The sequence below is a fragment of the Peromyscus maniculatus genome, chromosome 14 (assembly GCF_049852395.1).
Source record: "Peromyscus maniculatus bairdii isolate BWxNUB_F1_BW_parent chromosome 14, HU_Pman_BW_mat_3.1, whole genome shotgun sequence".
In the NCBI taxonomy this organism is placed as follows: Eukaryota; Metazoa; Chordata; class Mammalia; order Rodentia; family Cricetidae; genus Peromyscus; species Peromyscus maniculatus.
Window position 1 is genome coordinate 29,628,473 of NC_134865.1, and position 15,262 is coordinate 29,643,734.

General features: G+C 43.6%; 1 protein-coding gene across 6 annotated transcripts in view; it reads right to left on the reverse strand.

Annotated features, from left to right (window-relative positions):
- Positions 1-15,262, reverse strand: part of Dock4 (dedicator of cytokinesis 4) — a 420,596-nt gene that overhangs the window by 96,928 nt on the left and 308,406 nt on the right. For all 6 annotated transcript variants that reach the window (XM_076550740.1, XM_076550742.1, XM_042260678.2 and 3 more), the window contains exons 24-26: positions 13,739-13,866; positions 11,457-11,591; positions 2,536-2,634 (exon numbers count right to left, since the gene is read on the reverse strand). In XM_076550740.1, the coding sequence (XP_076406855.1) occupies positions 2,536-2,634; positions 11,457-11,591; positions 13,739-13,866 (362 nt within the window). The remainder of the gene's footprint in view (positions 1-2,535; positions 2,635-11,456; positions 11,592-13,738; positions 13,867-15,262) is intronic.

A 15,262-nucleotide genomic window follows, 5' to 3' on the forward strand; every position in this document is an offset into this window, starting at 1 on the left:
TAAAAAGTTTGAAGGGCTGGAGAGATCTTAGACAAGTTTGTGGATGGGTCATCGAGTCCTGTCAACTCCAGTTCCCCAGTTATTAGGACCCTGTCTCTATGATTGTCTCTGTTTCTGCCGCCCTCGTCTGCCTTCTGTTGCTGTGATAAATAACCCCGCCAGAGGCCTTTGGGGAGGAAAGGGCTTAGTTCAGTTCACATGTTATAGTCTATCATCCAGGGAAGCCAAGACAGGAACTCAAGGTAGGAAGTGGACGCAGAGACCAACCGAGAAACACTTCTTTCTGGCTTCCTTCCTCTGGCTTCCTCTGGCTTCCTCACTCACCTTTCTTAACAGCCCAGGTCTACCTGCCTAGGGATAGCACTACTCACAGTGGGCGGCGCCCTCCCACACCAATTAAAAACTTAAAAAATGCCTCACAGCCACTGACCACAGGCCAGTATGATCCAGTCACTTCCTCAGCTGAGGCCCCCCCCTTCCTAGGTGACTCTGGGTTGTATCAAGCTGACAGCTAAAGCTAACTCTGACACATGTCACAGTCATTTCTAGCTTAGATTACTATATCGAATTCTTTACATGGTTCTGTCTCCTATTTGGACCTTGGCTAATCCATTTTCAGTTGTGCAACCAGACAAATGTGATCACATTTCTCCCTTCTTAAAACCATCCATGCCCTCAGTAAAGTCCATATCTACTCCTAGACTTTTATGTTTTATGATGCTGTTTCTAGAGGCTTTATGTTCCATCAAATAGTGAACATATATTGCCTGAATGCCCAGGGATGTGACCTTAGAGCAATGAACCAACTAGAGCTTTAAATATCAAGTAATTTAAAACCCAGTGGCTGGAGGCTGGGGAAGTCACACAAACAAACAAACAAACAAACAATTCCAGGTTCCAATACAAGTTTAAAAGCTACATTAATGAGGTATGTGCTATATCAGGGCACTGAAGTGATAGTTCATTCATTTGTTTATTCATTTTACAGTGCTGGGTAATGGACCCAGTCCCATCTGAATGTTGGGCAAGCTGTATCTGCAGGCCAAGCAGAAGTTTAATTATGAGCATAGTTCTAACTAATCTATTCTCATCCAACACCTCCCTTGGAAAGTTTTCCTGTTGGCTGGACTCTGGGTTGACAGCAAGTCCCACTTGTTATATAGTATTATGTGTGCTTGCCCTGTATGGTCACCACTCAGGGTGTTCATAACGAATGCCAATGGTCCCCTAGAATAACAAGACATCTTGTGCCTGGCCACATCTCCAGTGCCAGGATGAGGGCTTTCTATGTATGAGGTTCTCAGTCTATATTTCCTGAACAACAGATTAAGAATTAGTATCCTTAAATAATTCTCCTGGTTTGAAGGTCAGGTCATTTTGCAGAGGGAACTATATGTTCTTTGAAATATGATGCCACTTTACTGAAGTAAAACCGACATGAAACATTTCACTCATGATTTCCATTTGCTTTGGGGTCAATATGAACAGTAAGGCTTTAAACATAAACTGGACTAAACTAATAATGTCTTTTGATCTGTGCGTCTATATTTTTGAATTCCCAGGCCATATACAAAAATGTAGGCTTCTGCCGGGCGGTGGTGGTGCACGCCTTTAATCCCAGTACTCGGGAGGCAGAGCCAGGCAGATCTCTGTGAGTTCGAGGCCAGCCTGGGCTACCAAGTGAGTTCCAGGAAAAGGCACAAAGCTACACAGAGAAACCCTGTCTCGGAAAGCCAAAAAAAAAAAAAAAAAAAAAAAAAAAAAAGTAGGCTTCTTTTGGGAAAACTGGAGACATGAAACCATAGACTTCTTATGTAAAACATACTTTTCTTTCAATTATCTCAGGTAGTCAAATTTTGATGAAAGTTAATTAGGCCACCATCTTCCTTTTGACACACAGATTTTCCCACATTGAGCAGGCAAGTTCTCAGACCTTCTGTGTACTTGTAATTCTAAATGATTCTGTTTCTCTAGTCAGAAAGGTGCGGCTAAAATTTCTCATTCTTACAGGAGAAGACCAGCCAATCTGTTTAGGTCTTCCCCTCCTGTCTTCTACTAAGACAACATTTCCGGTCCACATGTAAGAGTCAGTTTATTCACTTGCCTTCCAAGTTCTATTAATCTGTTTCCAGTTTACATACTTTGACGAGATGGGATTAAAATCTGACATCTTTCTCCAAAATAATGGCTAATAGCTTCGTTTAACTAAGTAAAAGAAACCCCAGGCCGGGCAGTGGTGGCTCACGCCTTTAATCCCAGCACTCGGGAGGCAGAGCCAGGCAGATCTCTGCAAATTCAAGACCAGCCTGGTCTACAGAGTGAGTTCCAAAACTACACAGAGAAACCCTGTCTCCAAAAACAACAACAAAAAAAAAGAAATCTCAAGAGCCAATATAGAAAAAAAGATCTGTTGGCATGACTGAGAAAAACCAGAACTTAAAGGAAAGAGGTAAAGCAACTACCAAAGAACTCTTCTGAACAGCGAAGAGTAAGGACAAGAGAAAGTAAAAGGAGGAAAATGTAAACACCGCTTACCCGGAGTTCTTCCTTTGTACTGAAACTATTCAGGAGTTGTTGATAATGTCTATCCGTCATCTGTCGTAACAGGGAAAGGAGACAGGCAACAAATTCCCCCTAAGGAAAAAAAAATCCCATGTTTTAAAGGAAGGACACATGAGACCATCAGTAACTTAGTATAAACTGCTCTCAAAGAGAATACTTTACAAACTTGCTATGATCCCAAATTTACCGTGTGATGTCTTCCAATCTAAACCACCCTTATTATAGTCAAAATGTTTCATGTGATGATCACTATCTACTTGGTATATATGAAATATTTTATTTGAATATGTTTACTATGGGGAAATCTTTTCTCTTGGGAACTAACTACATTTATCTAAGGAAGTACCATTATGTAAGCAGTTAATATACCTCCATTCTTTATATCATTTAAGATTCATATCAGTGCTACGTGGTAGAGGGTGAACACTTAAGAAAAGTCAAAACATATGTTCAACATGGCATAAAGTGCTGTGTGTGGTGGTGGGTACCTGTGTTTGGCTGGCTGGCACAGGAGTTTCATGAGTTTGAGGCCAGCCTGGAAATGTGAGAACTTGTCTCAAACAAACAAACAAAAACAACTAAATGAAACCAGAAACTCTAAAACAAACAAACAAAAAACACTAAAAGAGGGTAAAATAATACAGCCTAAGACACACGTTTAGGCGTTAGCAGAGCTGGAGTCACCCCCGGGTCTCTTTTACCCCAAATCTCTTCTAATTCCACATTCCTTTTCTGAACTTCCCAGACCCCCCCTGAACTCATCAGAACACTGGTCTTGCGACTCACTGGGTAAAGGAACCCATACACTGCCTAATGGTGGCTTCAGTCTCCCTTTAGACACGGTTGTAAGGTAACAGCCACTCTGTGTCTGAGCTCTATCTCACCAACTCCTGTGAAGTACAATGCTTAAAAAGGAAAAAGGGACGTGCACCCACCATCCTCAGATTGGAAGAGTGACAGGAATTGCTGTAACTTGCATTTTCGAATACACTTCCAACTTGCAACGATTGTTTTTATTGTAACCATTTTGGTTCAACAAAGATCTTACCTACTTCTACACGGGGGAAACAACACACAAAACCATGCAGACACAGCAGGAGAAGCTGGCTAACTGGATGTGGGCATAGAAGCTCACTTTAATTGGGAGACCGGTTTGAGTGCACATGGAAAAGACTATAGTATCGCGTTAAAACTGGAGACTAGAAGACTTGAGAAGTAGATTTTACAGCTCAGGCAGCTGGGCTAGCTCAGGCAAATGTCTTCCTGCCGGTGTCCACAAGAACCCATAGAATACAACTTAATGGTTCTGTCAGAGAAATCTGAGATTTCTTTGCATGCAGATAGTCACTTGTGACATGCAGATATGTCAAACAGTTGCCCTTGGACTTTAGAGTAAATCTACAAAAGTCTGCCATGTGGGTCATGGTACAGTTGGGATCTGAATTGCCCCCACAGGTTAAATACAGAGTACTTGTGCCAAGGCTGGACTACTTCAGGAGGCTAGGAAACCATTGGGAACAGGGTCTGGCTGGTAGTAACAGGTTACTAGGGGCACGCCTTCGCAGGCTCTGGCCTGGACCCTGGTTCCAGTTCTGCTCTCTGTTTCCTAATTCAGCATGCGGAGGACAGCCACCAATGCAAGCTCTCATTGCTATGGATGGAGCGTCCTTGGCAAACCTCCATTTGGTAAATGCATCACTCTGAAATCCTGAACTCAAGACTTTCTTCCCACAGACTGTTGTTAGGTATTCTGTCACAATGACACAAAGTAAATAATGCACTCTAGCAGGATTATCTCCCAGGCCCAACATACTATCCTGTCAATGTGTAAAAGAATTCTGGATACTTCACACGTGAGACAGAAAACATAAGGGAAAGGCTACTGCTATTTTACTGCAAACATGGTTCTGATATCACAAGCCTCGGAGAACTTCAGGTGATATTATGACCGTTTCCACCTAAGCCAGGGAGCAGGCACTTTCTCTGGTAGCCTAGCACAGGGATCACAGGGATTTGTGAAGAAAAAAAATGCGCTAGGTGTAAACACAGACTTCATTTGTCTCAGACATTTGCTGTGTCGCAGTAAGAGAGAGCTGCAGAAGTCAAGAATGAGGCCCAAGCAGGCAAAGAACAGTGGAAGCAGAGAGAAGGGGAGAAAGAGTGGAATGCTGAGGCTGACGGAGAACAGAAGGCTACTGAGAGCCAAGGAAGAGAAACTGTAGGCCGAGGTGGCTGAAAAGGTTCCAGAGGCGTGTCAAGTCTTTAAAGCAGAGGGTCGCAGCCCCTCCACGGCCAGAAGCTGTAACACCGGACGCTGCCAAGGGCTCAGGAATCCCGACTCCCTAGGCACGCATGAGAGATACCTAGGGCTAAGAGTCCGGCTACCTGGGGATTGCAGAATTGTAACACCCGAGGGAGCCACCTGCTACTGCTCCCAACCCTTGCTGCCACTCTCCATCAAATGCTGAGGATACAATGTTGCCAAGACCAGCATTTGAAGATCTTCTCCCTCGGTAACCATGGTTTCTATTTAGGCAAAGCAAAATGATCTCAGCCAGCTAAGCAATAAAAGGGGATGGAGAGGGTTGACTAATTGTTTTTTTGTGTGGTAAATATGTTCATTATCTTAATTATTGTGATATTTCCTAAGTAAACACAATATATTAAGTTATATTTTTTAAAAATATAAAATTCATTCTTTTTCAAATTTATTGTATTTACAACAATAAAAATCTTTCCAAAAGGCATTGCTAACACTATGATTTATGGAAAGATACTATGTATATGTTACTTATACTTTGCATTGTCAAGTTCATTCCTTACTAGAGTTGGGTGGACACTATCAAACATAATATAATAATCTGGTTTCACAGCTAGCAAACGGCAAAGCTTGGATGTGAATGTAGGTGGCTTTGGTTCTAGAAGGCTGTACTCAGTGGCTTCTTTCCTACTTCCAGATTGGTTTCATGTAGGAAACACACCTGAATTTAGAGGGCATGGCTCAAACATATATAAATACAGAAGAATCTATCTATTGCTAACACTGCTTAATCTAGTATGGCCTTTCCTAGAATGCAAATTAGTTGGTAGAGGTTCAATCAGTCTTTCTTGTTAGTTTTTGATATCATATGCAAACTATTCTAACTCATTTAGTACATTATTAATATACTTAAACACTTATTTCAGTACAACTATAAATACTAAAATACTTTAAGTTTGAAAATTACATATCCTAGATCATAACTTTAATAACAACAAAAAATTAGCAAATAGACCTTCAGTAGTTTATTATAATCTATGTACATTGATGAACTCTTTGAATCCAAGCTATTAACTATGTCTGTTGTGTCTGGGCTAGACCCATTGTAAATAACTTACCATTATGACATCTAGTCTCTGGCCCATTTATGATATGCTATCAATGTTAACGCTTACGATTCACTGTCATTTACCCACAAAAACTATTTTGGAACCTCAAGTCCTTTTTCTAGGAGATTAGGTGTCTAATATTTTACTTCTTTTTCTACTATTATGTAATTTTCTTTACTTTTAAGATACTTTAATAATATGTTCATGTGAATTCTCATCATTTGTTAAAAAAAAATAATAAAAATAAATCATTAGCCAAGATTCACTTACTTGACAAGTTGCCTCTAAAACTCAATAGTCTTCAGTGGCTTTTATCCATTTTTATGTACAGAAAACAATGGGTATTTCTATCAATAACTACCAGAATATTTTAAGACTACATCAGCCGGGCAGTGGTGGCGCACATCTTTAATCCCAGCACTCGGGAGGCAGAAGCAGGCGGATCTCTGTGAGTTCAAGGCCAGCCTGGTCTCCAAAGCGAGTTCCAGGAAAGGCGCAAAGCTACACAGAGAAACCCTGTCTCGAAAAAAAAAAAAAAGACTACATCAAAATTCTTCAAGAAAGCTTTTCTTAAACATATGCCTGTTTTTTCCAGGTATTTCCTAGACAATGCTACCCTTGTCTTCTCTAATCACAAACCAAACACAGTTCCTGAGACTTTAGATAGGCATGCCAGAGAATGTTAGACAGGGCCAATGGTGAACGGTCACCCACTACACAGGGCATTTAACACAGTCATGGGCAAAGAAACGCTTATGCACTGTAGGAAACTCTGGTGGACAGTTAGTTGAGGGTGTAGACAAATGGCCATTTACATTGCTTCATAAAATCTGCTATGCACAATTAGATGTTTTAAAGGAACGAATCACAATGGTGCACCTTTTTTAATAGCTAGAGAAAGTATTTTAAAGTTTAAAGAAGAGTTGGTGGAAGAACAAAAAGTACAATTTCTCCAAATAGTGAAAATAAAACTACTGTTATCTGGAATTATGATACAGCACACATAGTCCTCATGGTGGGGTTGCTAGGAGGCAGGGCACCAACACGGCTGTTATAGAGCCCTGGAAAATGCCACTGTGACACTTGCAGAAACCAATTTTCCTTACAGTGTCCATTTCGCAGGGGTGTTTAGTGAGGAACGCACCTGCGAGAACTGCAAGGTGTGCACTGTGTGAGCTGCAAGGTGTGCACTGTGTGAGCTGCAAGGTGTGCACTGTGTGAGCTGCAAGGTGTGCACTGTGTGAACTGCAAGGTGTGCACTGTGTGAGCTGCAAGGTGTGCACCGTGTGAGCTGCAAGGTGTGCACCGTGTGAGCTGCAAGGTGTGCACCGTGTGAGCTGCAAGGTGTGCACCGTGTGAGCTGCAAGGTGTGCACCGTGTGAGCTGCAAGGTGTGCACCGTGTGAGCTGCAAGGTGTGCACTGTGTGAGCTGCAAGGTGTGCGCTGTGTGAGCTGCAAGGTGTGCACTGTGTGAGCTGCAAGGTGTGCACTGTGTGAACGGCAAGGTGTGCACTGTGTGAGCTGCAAGGTGTGCGCCGTGTGAGCTGCAAGGTGTGCACTGTGTGAGCTGCAAGGTGTGCACTGTGTGAGCTGCAAGGTGTGCACTGTGTGAGCTGCAAGGTGTGCACTGTGTGAGCTGCAAGGTGTGTGCTGCGTGAGCAGCAAGGTGTGCACCGTGTGAACTGCAAGGTGTGCACCGTGTGAGCTGCAAGGTGTGTGCTGTGTGAGCTGCAAGGTGTGCACTGTGTGAAATGCAAGGTGTGCACTGTGTGAAATGCAAGGTGTGCACTGTGTGAACAGCAAGGTGTGCACTGTGTGAAATGCAAGGTGTGCACTGTGTGAACAGCAAGGTGTGCACCGTGTGAACGACAAGGTGTGCACTGTGTGAGCTGCAAGGTGTGCACCGTGTGAGCTGCAAGGTGTGCACCGTGTGAGCTGCAAGGTGTGCACTGTGTGAACGGCAAGGTGTGCACTGTGAGAGCTTCAAGGCGTGCACTGTGTGAACTGCAAGGTGTGCACTGTGTGAACGGCAAGGTGTGCACTGTGAGAGCTGCAAGGCGTGCACTGTGAGAGCTGCAAGGTGTGCACTGTGTGAGCTGCAAGGTGTGCACTGTGTGAACTGCAAGGTGTGTACTGTGTGAGCTGCAAGGTGTGCACTGTGTGAAATGCAAGGTGTGCACTGTGTGAGCTGCAAGGTGTGCACCGTGTGAACTGCAAGGTGTGTGCTGCGTGAGCTGCAAGGTGTGCACTGTGTAAACAACGCCATGCAGAGACTCCCTGCACATAGAGCCTGTGCTTTATGGAAAATGAGGAGGTGTTACCTAGCTCTTCATGTCCAGAGTGAACCTGCTTTGTGAATGATCGAGGTATTTCTCACGTCAGTTATCAGGGAAATGGAAATTAAACCCTCAGGGAGAGGGCTACACAGCCTTCAGAATACTCTTAAACCTGACACACAGACAGACACACAGACAGACACAGGAAAAAGTGACACCATCACATGCTGATGAGGGTGTTGAGAAGTTAGATCACTCATACTATGTACACGGGGAATGTAAAATGACATTGCCACCAGGGAGAGAAGTCTGGCAGTGTCTTGGAAAACTGAACACGTAGCCACCCTCTGATGCGGCAGCCAAATCCCTGGAAATTTCGAGGAAAAAGTGGAGAATCATGCTCACATAAAACCTAAATGCACATGTTTACACCAGCTCTCTTAATACTACACAGACTCTGGAAATAACCTTACAGATCTTAAGGGTGAATGGTTAAACATACTGTGATATATTTGTACCATGGAATAATACTCAGTAATTAAAAGGGGAGCAGGCTATACACAGCAACCTGTGTGACTTGTCACAGAATATGCTGGGTTGTTTTTTAAGCCAATCACAAACAGTCCCATGCTATGAGATTCTACTCATATGGCATCCTGAGATGACAGAGCTGTACAGAGGAGAACCGTGGTCGCCTGGGTTCCGGAGGTGGCGGAGGTGAAGGGGAGTAGGTCTGGCTGTGAGAGCACAGCATGAGGAGTGACTGGGGGGGTTGGGGGGTGGCGACAGTCAGCATCTTGATCATATCCACATCCGTGTCTTGTTATAGAATTCTACAGGCGGCTACCATTTATGGAACTGGGTAAAAGATACATGAAATGTTTTTATAGTGCTTCTTATACCTGCATGTGATTTTATATTATTACAAAATAAAAAGTTTAACCTAAAGAGTAAAAAAACAATAATTAAGACAAAACGAAACAAAAACGAGCCCATCACTCAAGCCTTCTACCGTATAATTGAACTCCAGCGGCTTAAAGCAACATGCTGTGAGCATCCACCACACACCGGGTAACAGGAAGTATATGACACAAACCTGAGGGCGTGGGTGCCATTTCCCAGAACAGGCTTTGTTAGGCCACGAGAACTGTGATTTACCCTTGTTTATTTTAAATAACATTGTGCAGCTATTACATACATTAAGATGTTTAAAAAAATTATGTGTGTGAGTGTTTTGCCTGCATATATATCCTGGCACTCATGTGTGCCTGGTATGCATGGAGGCCAGGAGAAGGCTTCAGATCCTCTGGGACTTGAGCTACAGGTGGCTGTGAGCTGCCATGCAAGTGTTAGGAATAGAACTTGGGTCACTGGAGGAACAACTAGTGCTCATAACCATGGAGCCATCTCTCCAGTTCTGTGATATATATACACATATATATGTGTGTGTCTATACATATACACACATATACACACACACCATTTTTTTTTTTTTTGGTTTTTCGAGACAGGGTTTCTCTGTGTAGCTTTGCGCCTTTCATGGAGCTCACTTGGTAGCCCAGGCTGGCCTTGAACTCACAGAGATCCGCCTGGCTCTGCCTCCCGAGTGCTGGGATTAAAGGCGTGCGCCACCAACGCCTGGCCACACACACCATTTTAAACCTTAGTTTATGAAGATAGTTTAGCTTTACTTGTGGTTTGGATGAAAAATGTCCCCCATAGGTTCATATATTTGAGGACTTGTCCCCAGCAGGTGGCACTGTTTGGGGAGGCTAAAAAAAAACTTTTTGGAAGTGGAGCCTGAGTGGAACTGGTACACCACTGAGGGTGGGCTTTAAGAGTTTATAGCCTTGCCTCACTTCCAGTTTGCTCTCCTCACACAGGAGACAGAGAGAAGCCATAATACATACACCCAGGACCTGTAATGTTAAAAGAAAATGCCCTGACCTAACACTGTGAGACAAAGAACCTCCAAAGATTCCACTGGGTTTCTTTTGTGTTGGCCTTCTACAGCTGGGCATGGGACCTACCCTTATGAGTAATTCGCTTCACTGGTGAGACTGTTGAAGAAAACTCATTTTTCATTTGCAAGTGTTTATCACTTGGAGATGGCTTCTGGGTTAGAGTTGGGGGCATGTGTCCACTTCTCCTTTCAGCCCTAGGACCCCATCCGGCAGAGATCCAGGCAGGCCCTGTGCATGCTGCCACAGTCTCTGTGAGTTCCCATGAGCAGCAGCTCCGTTGAAGGCCTTGATTCCATGGTGTTCTGTGTCCCCTCTGGCTCTCCCACTCTTTCTGCCTCCCCTTCCACAGAGTTCCCTAAGGATCTCAGACTTCTTAATTTTTTAATAAAAATGAAAATTATTTGCATCTAGACCTTAACATTCTCATGTACAATTTGTGAAGCTAATAGCAAGTGTTTAACTAATGCTGTGTACATAATTTATTGATGAATATTAGGGCATCAACCACCACAGCTACAAATGATACCTCTTGTTTAGGAGAATATTGCTTAACATATAAACATTTTAAAAGTCAACCTCGTGTGAGTTTTAAAACAGAAATTCCTGTGTATATCGATAACTTGATGGTAGAGTACTTGCTTACCATGCATGAAGCCCTGGGTTTGCTTTTCAGCACTGCCATGAATAAATTAAACAATGCATATGTATACACATACAGCATATACGGAAACCTATGCATAACATATCTGATGCATTATTTCTTACTACTTTGCCTGAACCATGTTATGTTAGCATCCTATGACAGGGGAGTTTGAAAGCTTAGAATTTACAAAGTTAAACCTTCTCATTTAACACTATCAAATTGAAGACTAAGAAAGTTAAGATCTTGATGAGTCATGGCGAAAAATCCAGAATTAGCACCCAGGGCTTCTGATTCCAGTGGGTGTTCCCCTATTCTTTGTTCTTTAGGCAATTTGGGGAATGAAAAGTCGCCAAGTTGACTGGGGCTATAAGACCATAGACTAATTTAAATTTAGAAAAGAAAGAACTAATATCAAAGTCGTCTTTCTGAAATTCAGACCTGCTTACTATAGCATCTGTACCTCCAGGCTTCCTCGCTTAGTTTTTGCATAGTGGAGGCAACCTCCTGTGCACTAGCCATGCCCCCGGTGCATCCCAGGGACCAGGGTTCCCACAGTCAGACTACAACCCATAGCCAAAAGGACGGGATCTTTAAGAAGCACAACCAGGCCCTGGATGTGCGCCACATGCCATATGATCTTACAGTGACGTCCTGGAACTGCAGCCGCATGGCAGAGCTGGAGGCTTGAGGCCGACTGGTGATCTCCAAGATGGTCCTGAGCAGGATATCCAGCAAGCTGGCCACTATCACGTCTATTTCCTCCAACACGGACTTTTCCTTAGGAGGAAAAAAAAAAGTAGCGCTCAGGAGACTGACTTTGCATGTACCAAATCTCTTTTTATGGGCAAAGGGAGTTGTCCATCCCAAAATTTAGAATCAAAGACTCAGAGAACTCAAGATAATAAGAGATGCATACCTCAACTGGAAAAAAAAAAAAGCTTCAGAGAGTAAAGGCTTACCCTAAAGCACTCCTTTTGGCTCTGCAATATAAAGCTGAGATAACAACAAAAAGGGTGCAGAGATGTAAAAAATACCAATTCTGAGGCCGGCCATACTCCCGAGGAACACAAACTGGCCTCTCTGGGTTGGAGTCTGTTCTCGCAGTATGATTCCCTAAAGTCCCAATTGTGCTTACACTGAGTCTTCTCAGCATGACAGTCACACAGATCATGGCCCAAGACTGGCTTATGCACAAATGACTATTCCCATAGAAGTGTTTTGTTTTAAAGCGTACATATAAACATAAGGGACTGGAGAGCAGTCAAGATGAGTATCCTTGGTTACCAAGAGCCCTGAGGTTAGTAGCCATGGGAGGAAGAGATTTACTGGAATGGCTAATATTATCCGTACTTCAGGACTCCAGAGAGAATATCTGCACTGCCTACTGCATAGAAAACATAGATTCTTAACACATCTCCAGGAAAAAACCTTCTGGGCAAACTGGCTCTTGGCAAAAGATACTTTTAGAAAGTGTACTTTGAAGGAGCTCTTGGATATATGGATATATATATATATATATATGTATATATATATGTATATATATATGTATATATATACATATATATATACATATACATATATGGATATATATTAAATACATGTGTATTTAATGATAAACTTTTTAATGCTTGCATGAAAACTTCCAGTTTCCCTGAGTGAATTGGTTTCAGCTCTAAAATCTTTATAATCTAAGTCCAAAACCTGACTGCAATTTTCCAATTTAAATAGAGGAGAAATGGAAAGAAATCATTTCTACTACAGTTATTTGCTTCTAGTCTGTCTAGTGACCTGGCTAGCTACTACTCATGGTGACTGTGACCTGGAAAAACCTTCTCGTCAGGCATGGCTTGGCTCTTTGTGGTCAAATGGTCAGAGGGAGTTTTAAAGCCAGGCTTTCCCCCACCGCCACTCTCCATCTCATCCCCTGTCATCACTGGGCTTTGGGTGGCCAAACAGTGAACCATGCCGTGTGTGGTCTGCGCATCCCACTTTCAGATGCAGAACTCATAGCTCCTCTAACATGCCACCCCTGGTTCCCTGCCGGTGGGGCACTCTCTCCACCCCCTCCCCTGGGGTCATTCCTCTCCCTGCTCTTCTGGAGTAGATCAGAAACACTGAAAGCATGGGGAAAACAGCACAGACTTCAATGCAGAATGGGGCAAACTGGAGGTTCAGCATCCACTTTCCAACCTCTCTACGACCTGCTGCCGACGAGCCCTGCGTTTAACTGACAGCTGCAGACTGATGGAAAGAGAACAGGACATCCTCCCTATTCAGATTGCAGAGCAGACTGCTGAGCTGAACCTAAGTCCCGGACATTGTTCCATTTATGAGGAAACAGGCCATTTTTCCCAGTTTGTGCTGTGCTCTCAACTCACAGAAATCATACTGTGTCAAGAGTCAAGCCAAACAGGAACCCCCAAAGCTGTAACAAAAAGACTACTGTTGGGGGTGTGCAATGGTTGTACTGCAAGGTACTTCCAGTCTCCTGGGGGCTGTCCTTTGCTCCTGTAATTTCTACAGGACTAGGCCCAAGGGCCATGGCCAACTTCTGAGCATCACCACATGGCCTTTCCCAGATCAGACCCAAATCACCATACCCTGCAAGCAGTAATTTATTTTTGCCACAGAGCGTTCATCCCATCAAGATTAAAGACACATGTGGGAGGCTTTGAGATTTCTAATTTTCTTACTTGGTATTCAGTTCTTCCTTGAAACACAACTTTGGGAAGCCAGGTTATTCAAGGTTACTCTAATACCGTAATTTTTTTTTTTTAATTCCTTCTGAAGAAACCCAAGAAGTCCAGCCTGGCTGAAAATGGAAAGTGAGTCTCTGGGTGCTTCTCCGTGGTGTGACTTCTTTGAGGACATTTCAGATTTCACTCATTTGATGAGAACCACACACTGTGACCTGCAGTACTCACTGAGCTGTTCTTCTTGATGAGACAGAACACGTTGCTAAGGATACGGGCGCACATGATCAAGTCCTTCTGTTCTTGCAGGTGGACGAGCAGGTGATGCAATACGACAGGCAGCAGAATGTACCTCGAGTCTGTGAGAGAGGAGCCGTCAGTGTCACAGCGGCCGGAGTCCCACACACGCCTCAGCCGCATCCTTACCGACTTTTTAATTCCATTTGATTGTGAGACTAGTAGCACATGGTGGAATAGGGCACTAGCTCTACGAGTTTTATATTAAAAGAGGAACACTGTCCCCCGGCGCATGATTGCTATAGTCAAGAGGCCTCTCTTGTAACCCCAGTGTCTGTCCTGTCTTTCGTCCCATCCTGAGAGTGTTGTACCTCCACGTTTCTAAATCAACTGTTTCTCTTGCTGTTCCCTGCAGAACATCTACAACATCTCACCGAGGTAGAGGAGGACTCAGCTTTCTTGCCTCCTGCACAATTTCTGGTTAATATGACGATTATGCTCTCAATGCTCCCCTTGTGGTCTCCAGTCCTCAGTACAAGACTATTTTTTCCACTGCTTTGTTTTTTTCTTTTCACTTTCTGAGTTATTGAGGAATTATTGTTGTCCGTGGTATTTATATTTAATACTATGTGCCTTGCCTTGGCCCTTTCAACCTGTAAAGCAGTGGTTCTCAACCTGTGGGTCGAACAACCTTTTGACAGGGGTCACCTAAGACCATTGGAAAACACAAATATTTACATTACAATTCATAACTGTAGGAAATTACAGTTATGAAGTAGCAATGAAAATTATTGTATGGTTGGGGTCACTACAACACTAGGAACTGTATTAAAGGGTTGCAGCATTAGGAAGGTTGAGAACCACTGCTGTGAAGTGTCCTTCACTTGGGGAAGCTGCCCTGATTTCCTTGTGTCTGATACTTCAAATGCTTTCCCAGTGTGACTCTATTGATCCTGCCCTCCATGTTTTCCCATGTTTGTGCCCCATTTTTCTGGTGATTTCTGTACTCTCTCATCTACACTTTCTACTGATTCCTTACTTCCGCCATCTTGCAGCTCGTTTCTTTGCCCAGGCGCAGCGTCATGGGCCTGGAACCCCTTCGGTCTCACACCCTCCAGTCCTAGCCCCTCCGAGACAGGCCCACATCACTCTGGGAACTGGGGGGGAAGCTCTCGGCATTATCTTTTTCCTTCAAATGATCTCTTTCTGTTTTCATTGTGGCCGTTGACTTTCACATTGGAAATTTTCCCTGGTACCTGGGCTTTTACACCATCTGTTCATCTTTATAAGCAAAGAACAAAAAGAGAAAATAAACAAACCAATGTGTGTGACACAGGAGTCGGGCCTAGAGACTCCTGTTCTTGCTGATGTCTGCCGCGGCCCCACCAATTCAAGGATGCCTGGCCTTAGGTTGAAAGGAAGGAAGGAAGGAAGGAAGGAAGGAAGGAAGGAAGGAAGGAAGGAAGGAAGGAAGGAAGGCAGGCAGATAGAGAAAGAAAGAAAGAAAGGGAAATTCAT